The 26,706-nt window shown below is 44.4% G+C and overlaps 1 protein-coding gene across 3 annotated transcripts in view; it reads right to left on the reverse strand.

Moving 5' to 3' along the window:
* The window catches only part of ascc3 (activating signal cointegrator 1 complex subunit 3), a 245,403-nt gene that overhangs the window by 92,714 nt on the left and 125,983 nt on the right, over window positions 1–26,706 (reverse strand). For all 3 annotated transcript variants that reach the window (XM_023266526.3, XM_035946542.2, XM_055013994.1), the window contains exon 14: window positions 24,490–24,624. In XM_023266526.3, coding sequence (XP_023122294.2) covers window positions 24,490–24,624 — 135 coding nt within the window. The remainder of the gene's footprint in view (window positions 1–24,489; window positions 24,625–26,706) is intronic.

The raw sequence follows: 26,706 nt of genomic DNA on the forward strand, positions 1-26,706 counted from the left end.
TGTATTTATGAAAAAAACGCCAAACCTAAATTATCCACCGGCAGCAAATCAAAAATGCCGTCCTCTTGTGTGTGTCATCAATCCTTTTACTGGGATGTGAAGTCAGCTGTCAACTTGAATAATAAAAGAACTATTTCACCGAACAATGAAAAAATCTGAATATATGCAAAATAACAGGTAATTAAAAATATTTATCACACTTGGTTAATGTGATTTCTGCTCCTGAACCTCAACGTACAACGTCTGAACATCAGGGCTGTATGACATCACCTTTAACTTCATACAGGATCATAAGCTGTCATCTGTGAGGCATGCGCAGTGTTTGTTTTTAATGAAGCTCATGTTGGAGAACACCTGCTCAAATACATATGTGCATATGTGGATCCAAAGATCGACAGGTCACGACAGGTCAGATCACATAAATGTCTGGGATTTTGTCCGGTTTTGAAAGGTTTTCAATATCGCTCCATTTGCGATTCTGAGCAAGAACGACCTTCTGACGGGCAACATCTTCAAGGTCTGTTGTCAAGCGTTGAAACTTGGACACCCATATGTCTTTGTCGGCTATGTTGGCCAGTTCCAGATGGAATTGGCTGACAAGAAAAATTCAAGAAATCGCGCACCGGCCGGTGTCGCACATTGGCGGTTGTGACACATATTAAGAGTGACAAAAACATTTTAACGTTTTATTTACATTTTACAAAATAACCATAATTGTCAAATTTAAAATTACATTTTTAAAACTAGCAAACTAAAACAAAATGCATTTTAACTAAATACTCATTATTTTCCAAAGCTACATGGAGCCTCAGCAGAGGGATGAAAGAGCCGCGGGTTGCCGACCCCTGGCCTAGGGATATCGAGAGGGCCGGACTCTGATCACATATGTAAAGTTTCAGCCAGACTGGAGCATGTACAGGCTAGTTATGCAACACTTGTTGTCCATCCACCAGGTGGTGCTATCTCTGTGACTGTATAGTGGCCATTCATCAGAGCCAGACTGTGAGCACACATGTAAAGTTTGAGGAAGATCGGCGCATGTACAGTTGTGTTACAGGGCATTTTCTGTTTCATGGCAAATTGTTGAAATTCCAGGGGCCACCATTTCCACACCCTCAGACTTTGTTAGAGCATTTTGATAACTTTTGATCACCCATGCCTGGTGTGTATCCTGGCAAAATTTCATCTTTCTCGGGGTTACCCAGTTTGAGTTTATAGCTTTTAAAAATGTCAAAAAATTTCCCAAAATCCCAAAAGAAGAAGAAGAAAAAAGAAACCATGGGTTTCAATAGGGTCTTCGCACCATTCGGTGCTCGGACCCTAACTAGACACACCAACGGTATGGAAATGCATGAAGGAGAGCATATCAAAGTCTTCTTATGAAACAATGTAATAGGTGAGCTTTATGTAGGTAGGTATTTGTTGATGGAATTATGAACTCTGAGGTGTACAGAAGAGGTCTAGATGTCTTTGAAAATAACCCTCTTCATCCTTAAAATAGATTGAATGTAACTCCACACCATGGCTTCCTCTAGAATGTGCGGATCTACATGGCCCCATTTGACATTTGTCATCAGTACACTGCATTTTCAAGGTGGAAATGCTCAGCAATGGCGTTGACTGCTTATTTTGCCTGAAATGCATTTTGTTCCAAAACAAAAAACAAACAAGGATCAGCATATCAATGTTTTAGGATGACAAAAAAAAAAATAAAAAAGATTTTCCACTAGGGGGTTCTTCAAAGAACAGTCCAACAAGAAGTTGATTGAGAGAAGTAGGATTTATAAGCAAAATGATGATCCAAAGGATACCAGCACCATGTTGAATGGATATTTTGCTTATTTAAAAAAAATGTAAGTCTTTAAAGTTAGAGTTAGACTGTCCTAAATCACATAGAGCACCTATGGGATGCAGCAGAGTAAAAAATAATGTATATACAGTGGTGTAAAAAAAAGTTTTCGGACACCCCACACATTTGTGAAACATTGCATTAAGAATCACTTTTAGGTCTTCAAGTGCAATTTCTTCTAGTACAGTCACAGCCATAATACTAAACAAATCCTAAAAAAGCCATCAAAAACTTAAAATTGATTGGTTCCATAAAAATACAGAAGAAATGTAATATTGAGTTGTTTTGGTACAAGCGATCCACTAATGAAGGTTGTGCTTTTTATTTAAAGACACAATTTTTATTACCGTGCTTCGTGTCTATATATAAAGCCAGTACATTTGAAAGTTATTCAGAGACAAAAATGGCTAAAACAAGGAATCTAACGCAGGAAACATGCCCAAAGATAGAGATTCTCAGCCAGGAACGGCACAGTGGCCACCAGTTAGCTAGGAAGTGCAGATACAGTCCTTCAGCAGTTGCATACACTCTGCACAAATACAGACGAACCGATAGCTTGAAACCAAGATCTGGGCATCCAAGGGTTTCTTCAGCAAAGAATGACCACATCCTGATCCACATGTGCAGGGAAAACCGCCAACATCACAAGAGTTTCAGCAACAGTGATCAGACCAAACTAGTGTCCAGTGTTCCACCCACATTGTACGTGGCCGACTTTTAGATCATGGCTTCAGGTCCTACAAGGCTGTCAAAAAGCCCCTGGTCAATGACAGACAGATGTTAGCCTGGCGTCATTGGGCCCAAGCACACAAGAGGTGGACAGCCAGGAATTGGAAGAAGATTTTGTGGTCAGATGAGTCCAGTTTCCAGCTTTATCTTCCTCCTGCTGATGTTAGGGTATGTGGAAGACCACAAGAATTATTATCTCCAGCATGTACAGTACCTACTGTAAAGCATGGTCTAGGCAGTATCAGTTTGGAGATGCATGAGTGCTGCTGGTGTTGGTCATCTCACTATTTGTGATAGTACACTGAACTCTGCCATGTATTGTGACATTCTCCAAAACCACATCTTCCCTTCTGCACATACAGTGTTCCGTCGAGGTCAAAACAGGATGCTTCAACAAGATATTGCCCCTTGCAACACATCAAGGGCCAGTAGAACTTGGTTGCAGGAACACAGTATCCAGGTCTTAGAATGGCCACCTCAATCCCTGGACATGAGCCCCATTGAAAATCTGTGGTGGATTATCAAAAGATGTTTCAAAGTGTAAATCAAAGAATTTAGAAGAAACAAAATCAGTAATTCAAGAAGAATGGGACATGATTACCCCTCAACAGTGTGAAAAGCTCGTGGGGAACATGCCAGCCAGGATTAGAGCTCTACTGCATGGTAATGGCAGGACTATTAAATATTAATTTGATCATGTGATGGTTTATTTATTTTTTGTTCAGTTTTGAACACATTCTCTGTTATTTGCTGACTTTGATACTGACAACATTGAGAACGGAACTGACATATTGAAATTGTCACGGACTTAGTTTTGTTAGTTTTTCTTGTAAACAATAACCAAAAAAATACATTTTGTATTTATTTGTGTCTGTCTAATACAGCCACACCTTTTGAAACAAAAAAAGATTTTTTCACACACATTTCAAAATAATATTTTGGATTGTGTTTAACATTTTAAGGGTGTCCAGAAACTTTTTTTTTTTTTTTACCACTGTATGTTGCTCTAGTTAGGATTACTTCAAAGCTTTACAGCCTAAACATGTAAGAAACTTTCATAATATCCATTGCAAAAACTCACTGCTTCCATGTCTGGATGCGGTGGAGCATCTCTGTAAGCTATGTGATGCCAAACCTAACACTAAAAAAACTCTGTGATCTCAAGTACATCCACTATTGGATGTCCAAACCAATGTTTTCCTAGTTTTTAAGCTTATGACAAGTGTACTTGTGCTTCCTTTAAAATGACTGCCATTTTCTTTAACATTTTATTACATAATACAATGAAATTCATTCATTTAGCTACCGTATTTGAGTACATAATAGCCTCTTTGTGTATTTAGCTGTAGGTGAAAGAGATAAAAACAGCTCTAGAATTGTGGGCACTGCATAAGCCTCATATTCAATGGGTACCCCCTCACATTGACAAATAAAATTCTTTATAAATTGTATGAACATGATCAGAAGGCAGGACTGTGGGACTCTTCCATAACATACCCTCTTCAAGAGTGTTTTCATTTTGCACTCAAGAGCACTTTATAATCATCAACTCACCAATAACTGTATTTGACAAGAATTGACTCTAGTGGGTGCGTTCAGATATCTAAGCTTGACTGACAGCTTCTCTAACCCCTGAGATAAAGTCAATTAAATAACATGGACAGGAAAGAGAAAAATAGAGTGACTTTTAAAGCTGGATAAATAAACATTGAATTATATGATTGACCTTAAAGGGGCTTTATTTCACTGCATATGCATATTGGAGATTAAAAAACACCTATAAATATTAATGTGGGGCAATTTCCAGTGTGCAAATAAGCAGTGCATTATCTCTGTGTGGGCTTAGAGTGGAGTCAGCCTGATGCCCCTTCCTTTGCCAGAGCAGGCTGGACTAACAAACACTCACAGATGAACTAATAGAGTGGATAATACTCATTATGCTGGGGCACAGACAGAAGATCTAGAAGCGAATTAATTTACAGTTCGTGCATATACAACAAGATTCATTCATGTATATAAACTGTAGGAACAGTTGCACAATTGCTTTAAAAGTACTGTTTCAAAGACTAAGCAGGCCGCAGCATACCATTTTTAGTCCCCCAACCTAATCTCTTGTCTCTATTTCCAGTTTTAGAAAGCATGAAAAGTGATCTGATTTGTATACATATCCCATTTAAATAGAGAGAAGATTAGAGACGCATCAATCTTGGCTCAGCCCCGGGGAACGAAGGAAAAGGTTACTAAATTTATCACTGCCTTCTGTTGCAAGAAATTTAAATATGCGAGTCGGAGCCTGACTGACCGTCCTCTGAGGGAGAATATAGCTGCACCTCTGTGTACTCTCACAGCACACAGACCATTAATTACACACATGCACGCTCACTATCCATTTTCTCCTCTAATGCTTGACGATGTAGTGCCAAAACTATGTTCATGGAGTTAGTAGCAATGTGCAGTGAATCAAGACATTCAGTGTTTTCTTTTGTGTTATTGGCTCTGTTATATTTTGCATAGCTGCCAATCTACATGTTCACTTTTCATAATCAGATTCTGTGTAGAGTAGTGTAAACGTGTGGAGCAGGTTAAACAGATTTAAATAAACACAAGACAAAAAAAGAGAAAAAATAAAACAAAATGACTACTTCATGGTTGTATGTCTCTGCCAAACAGTCGAGTTAACCTTCATTACTGTTACATTATATTGACTTCTGACCTTAACCTTCATCATTTTATCCAATTAGACGTGTGAGAAACTGTCATAATTAGCCTGTAAAATTCTTGAGGTATGGCCAAAAATAATAATCATTGGAAGAATTGCCCTGAAGGAATTTAAGAGATATCACTTCACATGCATGAGAAGGATGGAGAGATGGTTGTATAACCCGGAAACATACAGTTATGAATAAAACATTATATACACTTGTAAAGACCATGTACATGATGACAGTAATGAATTTTCAAAGATTCCTATAACTCTTAATTTTCTATACTGGAATGATTGAAACATACACCGCTTAGTTCGCAGCTGTATAGTTTATAGTCTTGTCTGTCACCAGCACGCAGGCATGACAATGTGGTACTATGTATAGTGTTTTTGTTATCCTTATCTGTGACTTTTCAGGGTCCAAAATGGGTTGTCACACTGCCGGGGGTGGAACTAGGGGTAAGCACCCTTTTTCCTACAAAATGCTCCCATGGCATGCTCAAATTAATAGCCTCTGACAACAAAGTCCTACTCCTGGCCTTCACGAGTGGCTTAGTCTCTAAGCACGGCGGACCTGTTTCCACTGACAAGAGAGGGCGTTTTAGGCGGATCACTGGCGCCTTAAAACCAGTTGCTTCGGGCAGATGGGGCTCGTAAACCTTGGAAGGCTGCTCATCTAGGAGAAGGAACTCTGATTTCAAACCACCGCTGCCTTGTGGCTTACCCACTCAGGGAAAGGCTAGGGGAGTAAACCCCGACAGAAAATCAGGAGCTGGAGTCCCGAAGGTGGTTGACACTAAATGTCACTCCGGCAACTCCTGCGACGCTGCTGATGCCCAAGCTATATCGACACTCGTTGCTCCCTTGGATCCGCCGGCAGCGTGGAGAGGGGGGGGCTTGCTGCCTGGACAACAGCTCGTCTCCCATATACATTGCCCAGGCTACGTAGCTCCACTGGAAAGGACACTCCAGCGCCACTGAAATGTGACGACACAACACGGGAGATGTGCAGTTACCGGTTATAAGCCCAACCGACTGGCGAAGGAAATGGGTGCCAGGGGCCATCTCCGTCGGTGGGAGAGACCATCGTAGTCTCACTGAACAGCTACCGCCTGCCTCAAGCTGGGCAGCACCCAGCCAGTTAGGTGCTGTTCCGCCATGGCTTACCTGCTCCACTGGGTGCGTGGAGAGTAGAGTTCCGATTCGAAGAGTGGGCCAAAAAACACCGGCACCAGGCAAAAACAGACAAATGAATAGAAAGAAATCGAAGACCCCATGCCTTCGTTTCGCAAGCTGGAACGTAAGAACCATGTGTCCCGGCCTCTCAACTGACATCCAACAAATCGATGATACAAGAAAGCCCGCCATAATCGACAAAGAGCTTTCCAGGCTCCGCGTCGACATCGCCTGCTTGCAGGAGACGCGGCTCGCTGACAGCGGCACCCTCACGGAAGAAAACTACACCTTCTTCTGGCAAGGCAAGCCCCTTGAGGAAAACCGCCTGCATGGCGTCGGCTTCGCTGTGAAGAATACCCTCATGGCCTCCATCGAGCCTCCTTCTGCAGGTACGGAGAGGATTCTGTCTCTCTGGCTGTCTACGTCCTCTGGCCCAGCGACCATCCTCAATGCATATGCTCCAACACTCTCTGCAGCACCTGAGGATAAGGACCAGTTCTACCAGGCGCTGGAGGAAGCGACATCCATGATTCCCAGTACCGACGTCCTCTACCTTCTTGGCGACTTCAACGCCAGAGTGGGGGCTGACCGAGAGGCCTGGCTTTCCTGCCTCAGCGCCTATGGTCGTGGGAAGATGAACAACAATGGCCAGCACTTGCTAGAGCTATGCTGCTTCCATGGCCTGTGCATCACCAACACTTTCTTCCCATGCAAGGAGATCCACCAGGTATCTTGGAGACATCCGCGCTCCCGCCTTTGGCACCAGCTCGACCTGGTCCTGACCAGGCGCAGGGACCTGGCTAGCGTCCTCCTCACCCGCACCTACCACAGTGCTGACTGTGACACGGACCATTCCCTTGTCGCCAGCAAGGTGCACGTCATCCCTCGCAGGATCCACCACATGAAGAGGAAAGCTCGGCCGCGCATTAACACTTGCCACACCGGGAACCCAATCAGGACTCAGCAGTTCCTGAAAGATCTCAACGAGACCCTCACCAGTGAGACATCTGGAGATGAAACCTCTGACTCAAGGTGGGCTCGCCTCCGTGAATCAGTGTACAGCGCAGCCATCTCAGCCTACGGTAAGAAGGAGCGCAAGAACGCTGATTGGTTTGAGGCCCACTGGGAGGAGATAGAGCCTGTGACTGAGGGGAAGAGGCAAGCTCTGCTTGCCTACAAGGCTTCCCCTTGCCCCCGCACACTCGCCGCACTAAGGGCTGCCAGGAAGTTGTCTCAGCAGACTGCTCGCCACTGTGCCAACACCTACGGGCAAAATCTCTGTGGCAGCATTCAGAAAGCTGCAGACACAGGAGACATGAGAGGAATTTACGAGGGCATCAAGAAAGCGACAGGCCCAGCCCCCAGAAAGTCTGCCCCCCTTAAGTCAAAGACAGGCGATGTGATCACGGATCACGACGGATCACGAGGACCCGCCCACTAAGGAGGAGCTCAGCAAAGCCATCGACTGCCTCGCCAGTGGGAAGGCCCCGGGGAGCGACGGCATTCCAGCCGAGGCCTTGAAGAGCGGGAAGCCTGCGCTGCTTGAGCCCCTACACAAGCTGCTCTTCTGTTGCTGGGAGGAAGGACATATCCATCAGGATATGCGCGACGCAAACATCGTCATTTTGTATAAGAACAAGGGCGATAGAAGTGACTGCAATAGTTATCGTGGGATATTCCTTCTTAGCATCGTCGGGAAGGTCTTCGCCCGGGTGGCCCTTAACCGTTTGCAGACCCTCGCCTCCCACGTCTACCCAGAGTCCCAGTGTGGCTTCCGCGCTGGCCGATCGACGGTGGACATGGTGTTTTCACTGCGCCAACTCCAGGAGAAATGCCAGGAGCAGCAGATGCCACTTTTCATCGCCTTCATCGACCTTACGAAGGCATCTGACCTGGTCAGCAGGAGCGGACTCTTCAAGCTTCTCCAGAAGATTGGCTGTCCTCCACACCTGCTCACTGTCATCACCTCCTTCCATGACAACATGCACAGCACAGTTTACTTCGACGGTGCCACCTCCGAGGCCTTCCCCTGTAAGCAGCGGTGTGAAACAGGGCTGTGTCCTTGCGCCGACGCTCTTCTGCATCTTCTTCTCGATGCTCCTCCAGTACGCCTTCAAGGACTGCAGTGAAGGAGTATTTATCCACACCAGGGCGGATGGCAAGCTGTTCAACCTCGCTCGTCTCCGCGCCAAGACCAAGGTGTTCCTGGTGCTCATCCGTGAGCTTCTCTTTGTGGATGACACTGCCCTAGTATCCCACACGGAGGAGGGCCTGCAGCAGCTTGTAGATCGCCTCTCCCACGCCTGCAAGGAGTTCGGACTGACCATCAGTCTAAAGAAGACAAAAGTTATGGCGCAGGGCATGGACCAACCCCCCATGATCACCATGAATGGGCATGTGCTGGAGGCTGTGGACAACTTCACATACCTTGGGTCTACGATTTCCAGCTCGCTTTCCCTGGAAGCAGAAGTCAGTAGCAGGATCGCCAAAGCCACGGCAGTCATGTTCAAGTTACACCTCAGGGTCTGGAACAACTCCAGACTCACGAAGAAGACAAAGCTGCGCGTGTACCAAGCCTGTGTACTTAGCACTCTCCTCTATGGCAGTGAGGCTTGGACCCTCTATACAAGGCAGGAGAAGAGACTCAATAGCTTCCACCTGAGATGTCTGCGCCGCCTTCTTCACATCCGCTGGCAGGACAGAGTACCAGATGTGGAGGCGCTGCAGTGCACTGGGATCTTGAGCTTGGTGGCCATCCTGCGAGAAAGACGCCTACGCTGGCTTGGCCACGTGCGAAGGATGGACCCTTGACGCATCCCAAAGGACCTCTTGTACGGTGAGCTGGCTGAGGGCGCACGACCAACTGGCCGCCCTCGCCTACGCTACAAAGATGTCTGCAAGAGAGACCTGAAGCAGTGTAGCATCGTTGTCGCCAACTGGGAAAGCCTAGCCGAGGACCGTGCATCTTGGCGATCAATTGTGAAGTGTGGGGTTCGCGAGGGGGAACTCCTGAGAAATGAAGCCATCGCCTCAAAACGTTCCAGGTGAAAGGAACGCCAGAAAAATCAGGAAGCAACATCCTTTGTCTGTGCCATGTGGGACTGACACTCACGAGTGGGTCTCTACAGCCACTCACGCAAGTGCAGATAAACCGATACTTATTGGAACTACTCCATCGTCTCTTGAAGACGGAAGGATGCTGACGACGATCTGTGACTTTTCAGCTGAATTTGTTGGTTGCATAATCATGTCCTGTCTCAACGCTATATGTATCACAATACTACATTGTATGTTGAAAGTAGTAGTGTTTTTCCAAAGTGCCACAAAAGGGTACTGCAAAATTTAATCCCACGCCTTGCAAAATAGGTAGGGTTGGAAGCTTAGTTATTGACTGACTACCTTTGAAGTTACCTGGTAAAATGCTATAGCCATCTGGTAAGCCAACCACTAAAACACTAGACACCTAACCCTTTATTCTCGTCTGTAAGGCAGATGACATATGTAAGGCCCCAACTGCACTTATATACACCTGTCATCAGTCATCCCTCAGCTCTTATGCTTTTCATCTCACTAGAAACACCTTCAGTGAGATAGGGTAGCTAGTTACGGCTGTGTTTCTCTGCAAGCTACTCAAGACAGCAGTGGTAGTTACCACTGATGACCGCTTGCGAAGAGGTAATTTCAACTTTTTCTCTTCTGTTCATGAGGTTTGTGTGTCTGTGTGAGCACCAGGCCTAATTGCTAAAGAAGGCTTCTGTTTGCCCCAGTCCTTAGGGTTGTATCTTCTCTTTGCTTGTCCAGTCAAAGTCACTGCTACCAGCTGAGATGACCATACAAACTACATGTTGACAGGTGAGCTGACCTTACACCGGTGCCCTCTGAGGACGCGAGTCAGTCACAGTTTGGTCTAGTGACTCATGATGATGACAATATGCTGGATTTTGGCATGGACATCAAGGTTTATCATCAAGACAGTATGCCGTGGCTGAGATACGCAATCAGTTCGGCAAGTCAGAGGTGGATATCTGTGGCTCAATGGAAACACCCATTGCCCTGTTATTTTCCACTACAGACCACAATGTGCCCCTGAGCATGGATGTATGAGCATACCCAAGGCCCAACACACTTCTGTTTACATCAGCAGTAAAGATGGTACAATTGGTTCTGAAGAGGGTGTGTCGACCAGTCCCTAACCCTGTTGATGACTCAGTGGTCAGCAAAGTCATGGTATGCTAAGAAAATCTGTCTGCTGATAGTAAGGCCCTGACAGCTTTCCATTCGCAAGGATCCTCTCTCTCAAGAAGTAAAGGGAGTAATTCATTTGTACCCAAACCTGTGACAGATAAATGCCTACCTGTTGTGAAGTCCAATTTAGTGGATAATGGTCTGCCACATGTGAAATTTTATTAATATCATCATCATGGATTAGATTTATATAGCGCTTTTCAAGGCACTCAAAGCGCTTCACAATGAATCCATTATTCATTCACTCACATTCTCACTCGGTGGTGGTAAACTACATTTGTAGCCACAGCTGCCCTGGGGCAGACTGACGGAAGCGTGGCTGACAATCTGCGCCTACGGCCCCTCTGACCACCACCAACATTCACATGCATTCATACTCCAGTGTGAGTAGAAGCACTGGAGGCAAGATGAGTAAAGTGTCTTGCCCAAGGGCACAACAGCACATGACTAGGACAGAGCGGGAATCGAACCGCCAACCCTTCGATCATTGGACGACCCGCTCTACCACCTGAGCCACAGCAAGACTTCTTGCTTTAAGCTCTGCAAAGTAATTGGGCGACATTCCTGTCTTGTCTGTGCATCCCTCTTGCACCCACTTCTCTTCCGATGGCTCCAAGATTGTATTGTTTGTGCAATGTGTATTTACCTAAGCTCATCCCTGCTGACTATAGTCCTATGGAGTCTGAACTCTTGAGTTTCTGACTTTTGCATCCAAGAAGCAGAATAGGTTGCAATCCTTGTGTGCGCTCTGCAACTGCATAGACTGTACTTCGAGTATGTGTTCGTGTGACCAATTTATCTGATTTACTAATCTGGTCAGAGTTCTAAACAGTAGCTTCCTGTGGCAAAATTGGTCTCCTTTTGCCTCGCAGTGTGAAGGCACATTCTACCACGGGCGTAGAAACATTATGGGCTTTATTAAAACTGCTGTCTGTGGCTGATATTTCTGCTGGGACCAGCATCTACGTATATTTTTGTTTGTTTCTTTCATTTGGATGCAAAAGCCCCTTCAGTGGCTCATGCTGTCCTTTTTTGCTGAGTCTATGATGCACTAGAAAGCTGGGGGTTGGTTTGGTGGCAGCTCTGTGGGGCATAAGTGGACACAATACGCACTGTGCAATATGTGAAATGTTATATGATTGATAATGAACCAGAGACCTAAACCTCGTTACAGCTCATTTGAAAGTCTTTCAAATCCAGACTGGAAAGCTCAAGAAACCAGTTCTTCGTTGTTGTATATCGTTCGCCTGCTCCTTACTAAATTTTGCTGCCCCTTAGTTTTTTTCTGAATTCTCAGACGTTTAATCTGACCTAGTGCTCAGTTCAGATGGTCATTATTATGGGAGACTTCAACATTCATGTTGAAGTTGACAGTGACAGCCTTACAACTGCATTAAATTAATTATTGGACTAAATAGGATTTTGTCAATGTGTAAATAAACCGACTCACAGTTTTAACCACACCCCTGACCTTGTTCTGGGGGAATACATAGAAACTGAACAGCTAATAGTATTTCCCCAGAACCTTCTTCTGTCTGACTGTTAAAAAGGCCAGGTTGTTTTAGTTTATGTGGCTTTGGCGTCCTCTAGTGGCGGGTTTGTTAATATTATGTAGTTTTAATTAGGCACGTTTTTGGCCACCTAAGTTTAAGACCCACGTAACACTGAGCTAAATGGAAGTTTAAGTTGTCTCTTCAAACCACAAAATGAATGTCTGTGCGTGCATTAGCATGTAAGTATTTTCATGATGTGAATAATTAGGCTACTTTAAGTTGTTTATGTGCATATTTAGATTTCTAGTGGCACTATTTATAGTTTTATGGTTAACATGGTAGCATTTGCTGTTAGCTTAGCACAGACAATACATGCGACCTGTACATTTATTTTCCTTTGTTCTCTGTATGTGTTTCAGAAACCACAGGCATAGACAGACACAGATATAGACACAGATACAGTCCAAGAAAGGATGGGACAATAAAACTTATAAAGATCAACTTTGGCCTGGTTCTTCAAAGACATTAAAATATTAAGTATCCTGACCCGATACACTGCAGCGGTTATCACCCACCAGTTATTACAAGTTCACCACAATAGCCAATTCTTTTCATGGTCCTTCGAGCCGGATGATAAGTACTGCAGACAAAGATGTCCTTCAAAGAAGATGAACACACCAGGCCCAAGCGCTCAACTCATCCCCCTCAATATCTAAAAGACTATGAGGTGAGACTTGAACATAGTGGAGAAGAAACAGATTGAACTGAAGAAATATCAGAAAATAAAGAAGATTCTTCTGAAAGCACCTCATCAGGAGAAACCATTGTTTCCTGCCCTGAGAAGGAGAAATCAACATCACCATCCAAACAGCATGAAGCAATGCAAATAAAAGACTCGTGGGAGCCATCAGAACAAAGTGGCCGTCGTGAGTCCCTGAGTCCACGCAGTCGCTATCGTGAGTCCTTGAGTTCACGTCATTGTCGTGAGTCCCAGAGTCCACGTCATCGCCGTCGTGAGTCCCAGAGTCCACGTCATCGCCGTCGTGAGTCCCTGAGTCCACGCAGTTGCCATCGTGAGTCCTTGAGTCCACGTCATCATCGTCGTGAGTCCCAGAGTCCACGTCATCGCCGTCGTGAGTCCCAGAGTCCACACCCTCGTCGTCGTGAGTCCCTGAGTCCACGTCATCATCGTCGTGAGTCCCAGAGTCCACGTCATCGCCGTCGTGAGTCCCAGAGTCCACGCAATCGCCGTCGTGAGTCCCAGAGTCCACATCATCATCGTCGTGAGTCCCTGAGTCCACGCAGTTGCCATCGTGAGTCCTTGAGTCCACGTCATCATCGTCGTGAGTCCCAGAGTCCACGTCATCGCCGTCGTGAGTCCCAGAGTCCACACCCTCGTCGTCGTGAGTCCCTGAGTCCACGTCATCATCGTCGTGAGTCCCAGAGTCCACGTCATCGCCGTCGTGAGTCCCAGAGTCCACGCCCTCATCGTCGTGAGTCCCAGAGTCCACGCAATCGCCGTCGTGAGTCCCAGAGTCCACATCATCATCGTCGTGAGTCCCTGAGTCCACGCAGTTGCCATTGTGAGTCCCTGACTCCACGCCATCGCCGTCGTGAGTCCCAGAGTCCACGTCATCATCGTCGTGAGTCCCAGAGTCCACGTCATCGCCGTTGTGAGTCCCAGAGTCCACGCCATCGCCGTCGTGAGTCCCAGAGTCCACGTCATTGCCGCCGTGAGTCCTTGAGTCCACGTCATCATTGTCGTGAGCCCCAGAGTCCACGTCATCGTCGCCATGAGTCTCCAAACCTTCGTAACCACCGTCGTGAATCTTCCCGACAACATCTTAACAGATATTCTCACTCTGATCGTTACTACTATGAGTCAGGTGACTACAGGAGACCCATGTCCACTTACTCTAATGAAAGACGCTCAAGTCACTATCAACATAACAGACCTGCTAGCAGATATGGATCTCCCAGATACTACACACAGTGCTGTACGTTCTCGCCATCCAGCTATGAACACTCATATCGAGGACCAACTCCAACAATTCCCTACTTCGTGAATGAGGACCCACGAGAGTTTACTCGCCTCAAGGTTGCACTCGATAACCTTCTTCCACAGGATGCTACAGAACAGTTCAAATACCAGATTCTATTAGATCATCTCAAGCTGGAGGAGGCTCTTCTTCTAGCAGATTCATACTGCAGCAGCCGATACCCCTACAGTGACACTATGGACGCACTAAATGAACAATATGGTCAGCCTCACCAGTTAGCACTGAAACGTATTGCCCAGCTGATGGATGAGCCAAACATCAAGAGCGAAGATGCAAAGACATTCAGGAAATTTGCTCTAAAGGTACGTGCCCTGGTTGGGATGCTGGATCAGTTGGGGGACATTGGTCAGACTGAGCTGAAATGTGGATCACATGTGTCAAGAATATTAACCAAGCTGCCACACCATCTCAGAGCAGATTTCAAGAGACACATTAACCCCCTTAGAACACCTATTCCCACTCTAGTACACTTGTCAGAATGGCTGGAGTATGAAGTTAGGGTCCAGGAGGACAGCTCGCAGTTCACCTACTCCACCAGTAGAGACCGCCCTTCAACCAAGAAAGAACAGTCATGAGAGATCAGAAGTAAAGGCACTTTTGTACTCCATGGCAGTGAGCAAAAACAAGATGAAAGGAAACCGGGGAATCGTGAATCTAAACACAAGAGAGCCCACTAAATTCTGCCCATTCTGCAACACAACACAGCATTTCCTCAACCAGTGCAGCAACTTTAAAATACTCACAAAAGAGCAAATAGACAATTGGATTCGCACCAAGAAGAGATGCTGGAGATGTGGGCGTGACCACCTATCATCACAATGCACTCTAAAGGCAAGATGCAAGAAATGCAAAGGGAAACACTTAGAGGTGCTTCATGACGTAAACACAAATCAAGATCGCACCCCCATAACCAGCAGTCCAGCTACAAATGAAAGCAACCCTCTAGTTAATACTACTGCTGAAACACTCTATATTGACAGACCCACTGTTAGCAACAAAGTGTTACTGAAAGTCATTCGAGTCATCCTCAGGAATGGAGATGCCTCAGTTGATACTTACGCGGTGCTCGACGATGGATCGGAGCGAACTATTCTACTTCACGAGGCAGCCCAAGCTCTAGGCCTTCATGGGAGCCCCGAGGACCTACACCTGCGTACTGTGCGACAAGATGTCTGTATTGTCCATGGTGCTTCTGTGTCATTCACAGTGTCCTCTACTACCAGTCCATACTACAAATACCAAATACAAAATGCGTTCACTGCAAAGGAGCTAGCCCTGGGAAGTCACTCCTACCCAGTAGCAGCTCTCAAGAGAAAATACCACCACCTCAAAGATCTGCCAATCCCGGCTATTGATCGAGCACACCCACTACTTCTGATAGGGTCAGACCATCCACACCTCATCTTTCCAACAGAGCCAGTCCGTCAAGGACCACCAGATGGTCCGGCTGCAGTGAAGACAGCATTGGGATGGGCTCTACAAGGCCCATCAAGACATCTTAAGAACTCTTTCTCCTCTGCACACTGCTTATTCACCACCACTCCAACCCCTCAAGCTGAACTATTCACCCACGTTGAACGTTTATGGCAGCTAGACATCTTACCATACCGGAGTGAAAAGGTCATTACAAGGTCAAAAGAGGACTCAGAAGCACTCAAGACATTGGAAGAGAGAACTGTCAGAGTTGAAGTGAATGGTGTTCAAAGGTATGCCACACCATTATTGTGGAGAAAAGATCTGCCACAACTTCAAGCCCCCAAAGAAGCTGTTCTTCCACATTTGCGCAGCACAGAAAAAAGGTTGGCGAATGACACAAATAAGGTCGTAGCTTACAAAGATGAAATCAACAAGCTTCTCACATCGGGATACGTGAAGAAAATCTTACCTGCGGAGATCGAGTGCAGTCCAGGGTGGTATATTCCCCACCACATGGTAACTCACAATGCCAAGAACCGAATAGTATTTAACTGTTCTTTCAAGTATAAAGGACTCTCTTTGAACAAGTACCTACTGCCTGGCCCTACACTCAGCTCAAGTCTTCTGGGAGTCTTATTGCATTTCAGAGAGAACAAAGTGGCCATTAGTAGCGATGTAAAGGGGATGTTCCACCAGATACGTCTCTTGCCTGAAGACCAGCCGTACCTGAGGTTTCTCTGGAGAAACACCAGCGCTGAGCCCCCTGAAGTGTACCAATGGTTGGTCCTGCCATTTGGAACAGTCTCAAGTCCCTGCTGTGCCACGTTTGCTTTGCAAACCCATGTGACAAGCAACAGTCAGCCCGGCGAAGACGTTCGAATAGCAGTTGAACATTGCTTCTATGTAGACAACTGGCTTTGGGATACATCAGCCCATACATCACTCGAGCCAAGATACTAGTGCAGAAACTCTGGATGAAAAAACGAGAATGGGACGACCCTGACTTGCCCGAAGACTTGCTCAAAGCATGGACATTCTGGGAAGACGAACTTTCCCAGCTCACTGACATCTCCCTCCCAAGGTGCTACACTGACTCCAATTCTGACTCATGCACCTGCAACAGAACTGTTCACATATTCAGTGACGCTTCAGAGCAAGCGTATGGATCAGTGAGCTACCTCTGCACCAGCTCAGAAGAAGGTGGCATACAAGTATCCTTCCTGGCAGCTAGATCATGCGTGGCACCAAAAAAACTGCTTTCAATGCCCAGACTTGAACTTTGCGCTGCTCTAAGCGGAGCTCAACTTGCAGCAGTGCTGAAAAGAGAGCTGACTCTGGAGATACACGACTACACCTACTGGACCGACTCTACAACAGTTCTTATTTGGCTGCAGTCAGAGTCCTGTAAGTACAAAGTGTTTGTCGGGACCAGGATAGCCGAAATCCAAGAACTCACCGATCCACAAGCATGGCGGTATGTGGACTCACAAAACAATCCTGCTGATGACATTACGCGTGGAAAGACTCTTGCCTACCTCAAAGAGAACAACCACTGGAGTCAAGGTCCAGAGTTCTTGAGACAAGACTTGTCCAAATGGCCTGTAAAACCGGCCATTTCACATAACGACATTCCTGAAGAGATGAGGAAAGCTGTATTCTGTGGTCACATTTCAGACAGCACAACCTCTTCCCTGCCTGACCCACTTCTGTTCAGTAATTTTCAAGATTTATTGGAGGCCACCACACATAGTTTACACGGGGCGGCTAACAGAGATTACAGCCCTTCAGCAGAAGATTTCAGACAGGCTGAACTAGTAACCCTTAGAAGAGCACAGAGTGAGAGTTTCTCATCGGAAGTTGAACACCTGCGGGCTGGTAGACCTGTTCGCTCTGATAGTCGACTGTTAAAGCTGTCAGCTGAGTGGGATCAAGAAAGAGAGTTGATAAGAGTTGGTGGTCGCCTCCGTCACAGCAATCTGACTACAGACAATCTTCACCCGATCGTGCTTGATCCAGCACATCACATCACTAAGCTCATCATCAAGGCCTATGACCAGCAGTTGTGCCATCCTGGAGCTGAGCGAGTCTTCGCAGAGATCCGCAGACGTTATTGGGTTCTCAGAGGGCGACAAGCAGTGCGCAAACTCCAACACAGTTGCCCAGAATGTCAAAAATGGAGAGCTAAGGCAGAGGTACCTAAAATGGCTGATCTGCCCCCAGCTCGGCTCAGACTCTACCACCCAGCCTTCTATTCTACAGGGATGGATTGTTTTGGCCCTCTAGAGGTCAAGGTGGGAAGAAGAACAGAGAAACGCTGGGGCATCTGGTATAAATGTCTTACAACCAGAGCTGTGTATATTGACCTCCTCAGCAGTCTTGATAGTGACGCCTTCTTGATGTCTTTGCGCAGACTGATTGCGAGAAGAGGCAAGCCTCATGAAGTCTACTCCGACCAAGGGACCAATTTCAAGGGAGGTAGTGCAGAACTAGAGCAGGCCTTTAGTGAACTTGCCCCTCTTCTGAAAACTCAGTTGTCCTCCCAGCAAATAGACTTTCACTTTAATCCCCCAAAAGCCCCACACTTTGGAGGAGTGTGGGAGAGAGAGATAAGATCTGTCAAATCAGCTCTCCGCGTCACCTTGGGAGTACAAGTTGTCCCCGAAGAAGTGTTGAGAACTGTGCTAGTGGAGATTGAAGGAATTCTAAATTCAAAACCACTGGGTTACGCATCGTCAGATGTCGCCGATCCAGATCCCATTACACCAAACGCTCTCCTGATGGGGCGGCATGATTCGGCATTGTCTCAAGTGGTATACCCTGAGTCAGATCTTCTAAGCAGAAAGCGGTGGAGACATAGTCAAATCCTCAGCGATCAGTTTTGGAGATGTTTCACAAAGAACTATCTTCCTGAGCTACAAGCTCGGAATAAATGGACAGAGGAAAAGGATGATCTCAAAGTTGGAACTGTGGTCATGATGGCCGATCCCCAATCTCCAAGGGCCCTCTGTCCTGTCGGAACCGTCAAGACCATCATACAAGAAAGAGACAAGAAAGTCAGGGCGGCAGAAGTTCAAGTCAAGGACAAAGCTTTCGTCAGACCTGTGGCCCGACTTATCAAGTTACCGGCCATTCCCCAAGAAAATGACTCTCAGCTGGCCTAATGGACACAAATCTGCTTCTCAGATTTGGGGGCGGCTGTTAAAAAGGCCAGGTTGTTTTAGTTTATGTGGCTTTGGCGTCCTCTAGTGGCGGGTTTGTTAATATTATGTAGTTTTAATTAGGCACGTTTTTGGCCACCTAAGTTTAAGACCCACGTAACACTGAGCTAAGTGGAGGTTTAAGTTGTCTCTTCAAACCACAAAATGAATGTCTGTGCATGCATTAGCATCTAAGTATTTTCATGATGTGAATAATTAGGCTACTTTAAGTTGTTTATGTGCATATTTAGATTTCTAGTGGCACTATTTATAGTTTTATGGTTAACATGGTAGCATTTGCTGTTAGCTTAGCACAGACAATACATGCGACCTGTACATTTATTTTCCTTTGTTCTCTGTATGTGTTTCAGAAACCACAGGCATAGACAGACACAGATATAGACACAGATACAGTCCAAGAAAGGATGGGACAATAAAACTTATAAAGATCAACTTTGGCCTGGTTCTTCAAAGACATTAAAATATTAAGTATCCTGACCCGATACACTGCAGCGGTTATCACCCACCAGTTATTACAAGTTCACCACAATAGCCAATTCTTTTCACTGACCATTTTTTGATAACATTTAAATTTACAACAATGGATTGTACAACAGTTAAGAATAAATGCCATTACAGTAGATGTCTGTCTGACAATGCTGTAACCAAATTTAAGGACGTGATACTATCACTGTTTACCTCAGCACCATTTACTGATAAAATGGAGGGCAGTTACTGAAACTTTATCCCCACAGAAGTGGATTGTCTTGTTAATGATGCTGCAGCCTCACTGCGTATGACACGTGGTAGTGTTGCACCTTTGAAAAAGAAAGTTATGTCTCAGAGAGGACCTGCTCCTTGGCATAATTCCCAGCTGTGGACTTTAAAGCAGGCATTGCGAAAGCTGGGAGGGAAGTGACATTCCACTAGTTTAACCCTTTGATGCACAACATGGGTCAAAAGTGACCCAAATCAAATGGAAAATCTGTATCTCCTGACCCACACTGCACATCAAAGGGTTAAAGAAAGCTTGGAAAATAGCCTTGTGAAAAAAACATCTTGCCCTTTCAAGAACTGTCACAGATGCATCATCAAGTACAGATGTTTTAGAATTGGCTGTAATACCTGATGGATATTTAGACTTCTTCACTCCTATACATCTCTTTGAGCTAAGTTCAACAATTTCTTCATCTATACCATCAACATGTCTTTTAGATCCTATCCCAACTATACTGTTCAAGGAGGCTTTACCTTTAATTAATTCTACAAGGTTAGATTTGATCAATGTCTCTCTAGTAACAGGCTGTGTACCACAGGCTTTTAAGGTTGCTGTAAATAAACCTTTACTTAAAAAACCCACTCTTGATCCTGATGTTTTAGTTACTATCAAACTGTATCCAACCTTCCATTTCTCTCTAAAATTCTTGAGAGAACTGTTGCAAATCAACTATGTGAACATTTACAAAGGAATAGTTTGTTTGTTTTAAATCTTACTGATCAGACAGGTTCCAGTTTGTGCATGTCAACAGTGACTTTTCTGAGGATTCTAAGGTTAATCGTGGAGTTCCTCAGGGTTCTGTCTTAGACCGATACTGTTCAAATTATATATGCTTCCCTTAGGCAATATTATTAGGAAGCACTGTATTAATTTCCATTGCTATGCTGACGACATTCATTTCTATTTATCTATGAAGTCAGATGAAACTAATCAGCTAGCCAGACTGCAAGATTGTCTTAAGGACATGAAGACATGGATGACCAGTAATTTCCTGCTACTAAATTCAGACAAGACAGAAGTCATTGTATTTGGGCCCAAACATCTCAGAAACTCACTTTCAAAGCATATAGTTACTCTGGATGGCATTACTTTGGCCTCCAGTACCACTGTGAGGAACCTTGGAGTTATTGTTGACTAGGACATGTCTTTTATCTCGCACATAAAACAAGTCTGTAGGACTTCCTTCTTTCACCTGAGAAATAATGTAAAAATAAGGAGCATCCTGTCACAGAGTAATGCAGAAAAACTAGTCCATGCATTTGTTACTTCCAGGCTTGACTATTGGAATTCCTTACGATCAGGATGTTCCAATAGCTGTCTGAAAAACCTACAGTTGATCCAAAACACTACAGCGAGACAGACAGAATTAATGGGAGTGAGCAAGAGAGATTATATTTGTCCTATATTGGCTTCTTGTGAAATCTAGAATAGAATTTAAAATCCTTCTTGTGACATATAAAACTCTTAATGACTAATCTCCATCGTATCTTAAAGACCTTATATTACCTTATCATCCTAGCAGAAGGCTTCGCTCAAAGACTGCAGGCTTACTTGTTGTTCCCCGAATTTCTAAAAGCAGAATGGGATGCAGAGCCTTCAGTTATCAGGCGCTTCTCCTGTGGAACCAGCTCCCAGTTTGGGTTCGAGAGGCCGACATCCTCTCTACTTTTAAGACCAGGCTTAAAATTTTGATTTTTGACAAAGTTTATAGTTAGGGCTGACTTGGGTGACCCTGAGGGGGTCAGTTGGAGTCCACATGTACGGGACACAACTGACTTCTTCTTCGACGTTCCTTAATTATGCCCATAGTTATGCTGCTATAGGCCTAGGCTGCTGGAGGACCTCTCTTGATGCACTGAGCCCTTCTCTAATTACCTATGTATGTAATATATATACCGTTATTGTATTGCATTTACTCTGTTTCTGCCTGTGTCCTTTCTCCAAGTGTCCCTGGTCTCAGAGCTGGATGCTTTGGATCTGTGGTTGCTGTCCCACCAACTGGTTTAGTCATGTCCACTGTGGGATGCTGCTGCTGACCTTCCTACAGCAGCCCATTTCCACCAATCTACTCTGCATCACCCTCACTATACTTGATATGCTCATCTACACACTGTTTGAATTTTACTACCAGCTATATATGTAGTATATTGAATGCCAGAGTCGTACATCATAACAGTAAACTTATGAATCAGTTTCAATGCTAGCTTGTACTTTGTGTGTATCATCTATTTTATCATGTATGTATCCAATTGTGTGGTATGTGTTCCTTGTTCCCCACTCCCCTCTTCTCCCGTCCCTCTCCCCCTTCCCCACCCCCTCTACCTCTTCTGTCAACCAGTCGGCCAGCAGCAGATGGGTCCCCCTACATAAAGAGTCGGGTTCTGCTCAAGGTTTCTTCCTGATAAAAGGGAGTTTTTTTTTTGCCACTCTCGCCTTAGGGCTTGCTCTGGGGGTTCAGGCATATGGGTTCTTCAGGCATCTTGAGACAATTTGAACTTTAATTGGTGCTATATAAATAAAATTGAATTGAACTGAATTGAAAATTGCATAACCATTGTTTTTGATGACTGCAGCCATGCGTTTTGGCATGCTCTCCAAAAGCTTCTGATATTGTTCTGCTGTCACAGCAGCCCATCTTGTGCACAAATTCAAACAAATTTGCTTTGTATTTGGGGTTGTAGTTCTCCATTTTGCGTTTGATGATTTTCCACACGTTTTCAATTGGATTTAGATCCAGAATTGAGCAGGCCAAGGCACAGTTCCAATGTTCTGGTTCTCCATCCAGGTTTAAACTGACCTTGCCGTGTGGCAAGGGGCATTGCCTTATTGGAAAATCCAGTCATTGGAGGCAGGAAAGAGTCTTTCCAGCTGATGGAAAAAGACTGTTTTCAGGAGTAGCCTTGTACACGACCTAGTTCATTTGCCCTTCACACAATTGCATTTGCCCTGTTCCACCCATACTGAAACAACTCCAGATCGTCATTGATCCACCCCCATGTTTTACTGTAGGGTCAAGACAGTCGGGTTTGTAGGCTTCTCCAGGCTTCCTCCCAACCAGCAAGTTGGCTGGAGTGGGCATCAACTGAAAATTAGATTCATCACTGAAGAGAACCTTTATCCCAATCATCAGCAGTCCAATACTTGTGATTCCCAGCAAAGAGTAATCAGGCTTTCCTCTGTCTTTCGTTGATGAAGGGCTTCTTCTGTGCCCTGTGTGATTTCAGACCGACTTCAAGAAGTCGGTTTCCAACTGTCCTTGCCAAACAAGTCATATTTCTCCACAGTGCCCACTCATTTTAAAGGATCCTGGAGGTCTGACGATGATTCCTGACACAGGAACGGATGAGTGCATGATCATCTCATGAGGTAGAAAGATGCTTCCTGCCGCAACCAGCTAGCAATTCGGTAGTACCACGTTCGTCTTGTTTTTTGTTGGTGTAATGAACGGCTGTCTTGGAGATCTTCAGTTTTATCACTACCTGTCTCTCACTCATGCCAGTTTCCAGCAGTGCCAGGATGGCTGCCTTTGTGGCTTCACATAATTCTTTTGTATTAGGCATTATGTGAGAGCTGACAACTCCTGAGTTGTGCTATGGCTTGAATTTAACCAGGAAACCACTCTTAGCCTTTGCATGTGCAGTGCTGCTTCTGACATGAAACGGCCTCTTCTATACCCTGGGAATACAATTAAGCTTAAGCATGTCAAATAGGACATAAAGTATTATGTAATCAGCTGTATTTTTTGCTGTGTTCACTGTATTCTTCAGGTAATGTAATTTTAATGGTACCAGGCATTAAAATGAACAAAAAATTGAAGAAAACAACGGTGGTCTTATAATTTTTTTCCATGGCTGGCTATACTATATTTGTAGTACATTTAATGCCAGAACCTTACATCATAACAGTAAATGTATGAATCAGTTTCAATGTTGGCTTCTACTCTGTATGTATCATCTATGTTACTCTTACCATGCATGTATCCCGATGTGTGTTATATGTTTCGTTGTCCCCCACCCACCTCTTCGACTGTGTTTCTCTATCCCCACTCATCTAACTCTTCTGTCCCTCTCAACCCAGCCGGGGAGCAGCAGATGGGTGCCCCCATATGAGCCGGGTTCTGCTCAAAGTTTCTTCTCGTTAAAAAGGAGTTTTTTTCTTGCCACTGTCGCCTTAGGGCTTGCTCTAAGGGTTCAGGCATATGGGTTCTGTAAAGCGTCTTGAGACAATATGAATTGTAATTGGCGCAATATAAATAAAATTTAATTGAATTATATCTACAAATTCTGTTTTCTGAAGGAAAGGAACAAGGCGCAACACCTACTTGCTCCACAAGAGCAGGTATCAAACTGAGGGACAAATGTGATGATGGCGGGGCCTCAAATACGCCATCACAGGTCATTTGCCTTTCAAGTGTGAAAAGAAAGTGTCCAAGGGAATAATATTCTCTACAATATGCACTGTTCCTTGTTTCTTTCCTACAGGGAGGCAATTCATTTTTTTTCTAATTAGTTTGTCAATCAGTATTGCATAACTTTTGATGTGCTGTTCGGCTGTTTTGTCCCAGGAGTTGACCTTTTAGGTTTGCTAAATGCTGAAAAAAAATTATTCTAGAAATACTGAATCAGATATGCTAACATTGCTGAATGTGTTATTTTAATAATTTACATCCATGCATGCTATCAATTCTGACAGCCCTGTCAAAATGTCAGACATAGAAAGAAATTCACTTGCACCAAGAGTATACTAAATTCTTACTATACAGTGTGAAAAAGCTGAACTAATATATTGATTACTTGTCTGCTTTTAAAGGTAATTAACATATATTGATGAAAGGCTACTTACCTGTTTCTCACATTGGCCATAGTCTGGACCCTGGTCTGGTTGAAAAAAACATGTTTCTCCATGGTTCTTTGCCATCTCAATCAGCCCCATGGCTGTCCTCACTGTGGCATTACGAGCATGGACAAACACCATCACCTAAGACACAAAGATACTAATGTAAAAAGTTCAGCACATCAAAACAACACATAAATCTACAGAAATGCTCAGGCATCTCAGCAACCATATAATCTGTGGAATTTCAAGTTCCAGTCTAAGTCTGTCTATTAATGGACCATCCATTCTTGCTTTATCCTCTGTAGTATCGTGAAGGGGCTTGAGTCTATCCCAGCTGATTTATGGTGAAGGCAGAGTACACCCTGGGCAAGTTGACAGTCCATCAAAGAACCACATGGAGACAGACAACCAAACACACTCACAATCACCCATATGGCCAATAAAGAGTCACCGATTAACCTCAGCATTTCTTTGGATTGTCGGAGCCGGAGCACCCGGTGAGAATCGACGCAAGCACAGGCAGGGCACATGCAAACTCCACACAGAAAGACGCCAGGCTGAGATTATACCGAGGACATTCTAGCCAGTAGGTGACAGTGTTAACCACTGCATCACAGGTAACACTAACTGCCTAAAAGGCAAGAAAGTTGCACACCCTCCAAATCATCTTAAAGAGTAACTATGTGTGTCTAACTCCTTCTTTTGACAAGACCACATGCTACATCTGCCATTGTGGTGGTGCTGTTGGAGCTTATCAGACAAGGCAGCTTAGTTCCAGTCATCCAAAGACATACTTATAAGTGACAAATTAAAAGTGGGGGGAAAAAAACAAAACAAAGCAAAAGTAAAGTGGCTTGAGGTTGTCTAAGATAACATAAATATTTTTTGTTTCTAAGTGTGTGGAATAAGCCTTTCCCAAAAGACAATCCTTCGTTTGCTATTTTGAAAGAGCTGTCTACCACATCAGAGTGAGCCTTCATGTTGCATTTGAAATCATCCCCATTAGTTGCATTTTTATGTTCATTTTTCACACCCTCTTTATCTATCCCTGGATAGGTTGTTTGACATGAAAAATAGATTTACTTTTCAAGTCTGTCTTAAAATAACAGTCAGGTGCATAAATGTATAGCAAATCTGTTTTTACTCAATGAAATCTGTATTACTGTTCATACTAGCCACTTGAAAGTTCAATACCCTCCAAAATGCTCGGGGAATAAAATCTTGAGTTTTTGTGGAAAAATGTTTTCAAAAGTTTATCTGAAAATAGCACTAGTCTTCAGCAGTCTAAGCTGGACAAATGAAGTGGACCTATTCCCACATCTATAATTTAAGGATTTTGCTTGTTTATTCATGGGTACTACAAATACTGTCTATAGTGGTTGCACATATGGTATAAATACTTTGAGTTTGCAGTCGAAATAACTAAGCAGACAGAATGTTCTATGTTGGAGTGATAATTATTTAATTTAACTATAAATCTCGTTATACATTGTATAATGACAATATAGAATAGTCTATTCTAAATAGGAAGGAAACACTCTAAGTGTGTTTGCGTACCTTTTGGTTATATTTGAGGATAGAAATATATTATTAGAAGAAACAATATTGCATGACTACAGACACATTCAGCCGCCAGCTGTGTGTGCTTCAAACACAGAGGGCCCAAAGAGACCGCTGCAGCAAATGTTATTTATCGAAGGTGTTTTATCGTCACCACTGGGCTGTGTGGAAACGTTGTCTGCAGCAACCACCGGCTTCGCAGCTTATTAAACTTCCCTCTAGCAGCATACTGCCCACCAGGAGGGTGATGGGAAAATCATAAAGAAAATTTCATCCATCACATCCTCCCAGATGAAATTAATATATGTCATAGCCACTTTTGACAATTTAATATTAAGTGAAGAAGAGGCCTCCCCAGCTGAACTGTGGACTCAGCGGCCTCAACCCACAAACCAGGCTGCAGCATTGTATTGTTTCAACCATGGCTACAAAAAAAGTTGTCAGTTGTGCACAATAAAATTAGCTTACAAGTTCTCAAGGACTACAAAAGTACTCATGTTAACTGTGTCTCTGAGGGAGAGAATGGGCAAGGGAGAAGAGAAAAAAGAAGAAAAAAAAAGGATGTGAGTGCGCGTGCACATGCGTGTGTGTGTGTGTGTGTGTGTGCATGCACACTTGCAATAAAATGATGTAGACAGGATAACAGCAGTGCCCAACAGGGAG

Source organism: Amphiprion ocellaris, chromosome 9, assembly GCF_022539595.1.
Source record: "Amphiprion ocellaris isolate individual 3 ecotype Okinawa chromosome 9, ASM2253959v1, whole genome shotgun sequence".
NCBI lineage: Eukaryota > Metazoa > Chordata > Actinopteri > Pomacentridae > Amphiprion > Amphiprion ocellaris.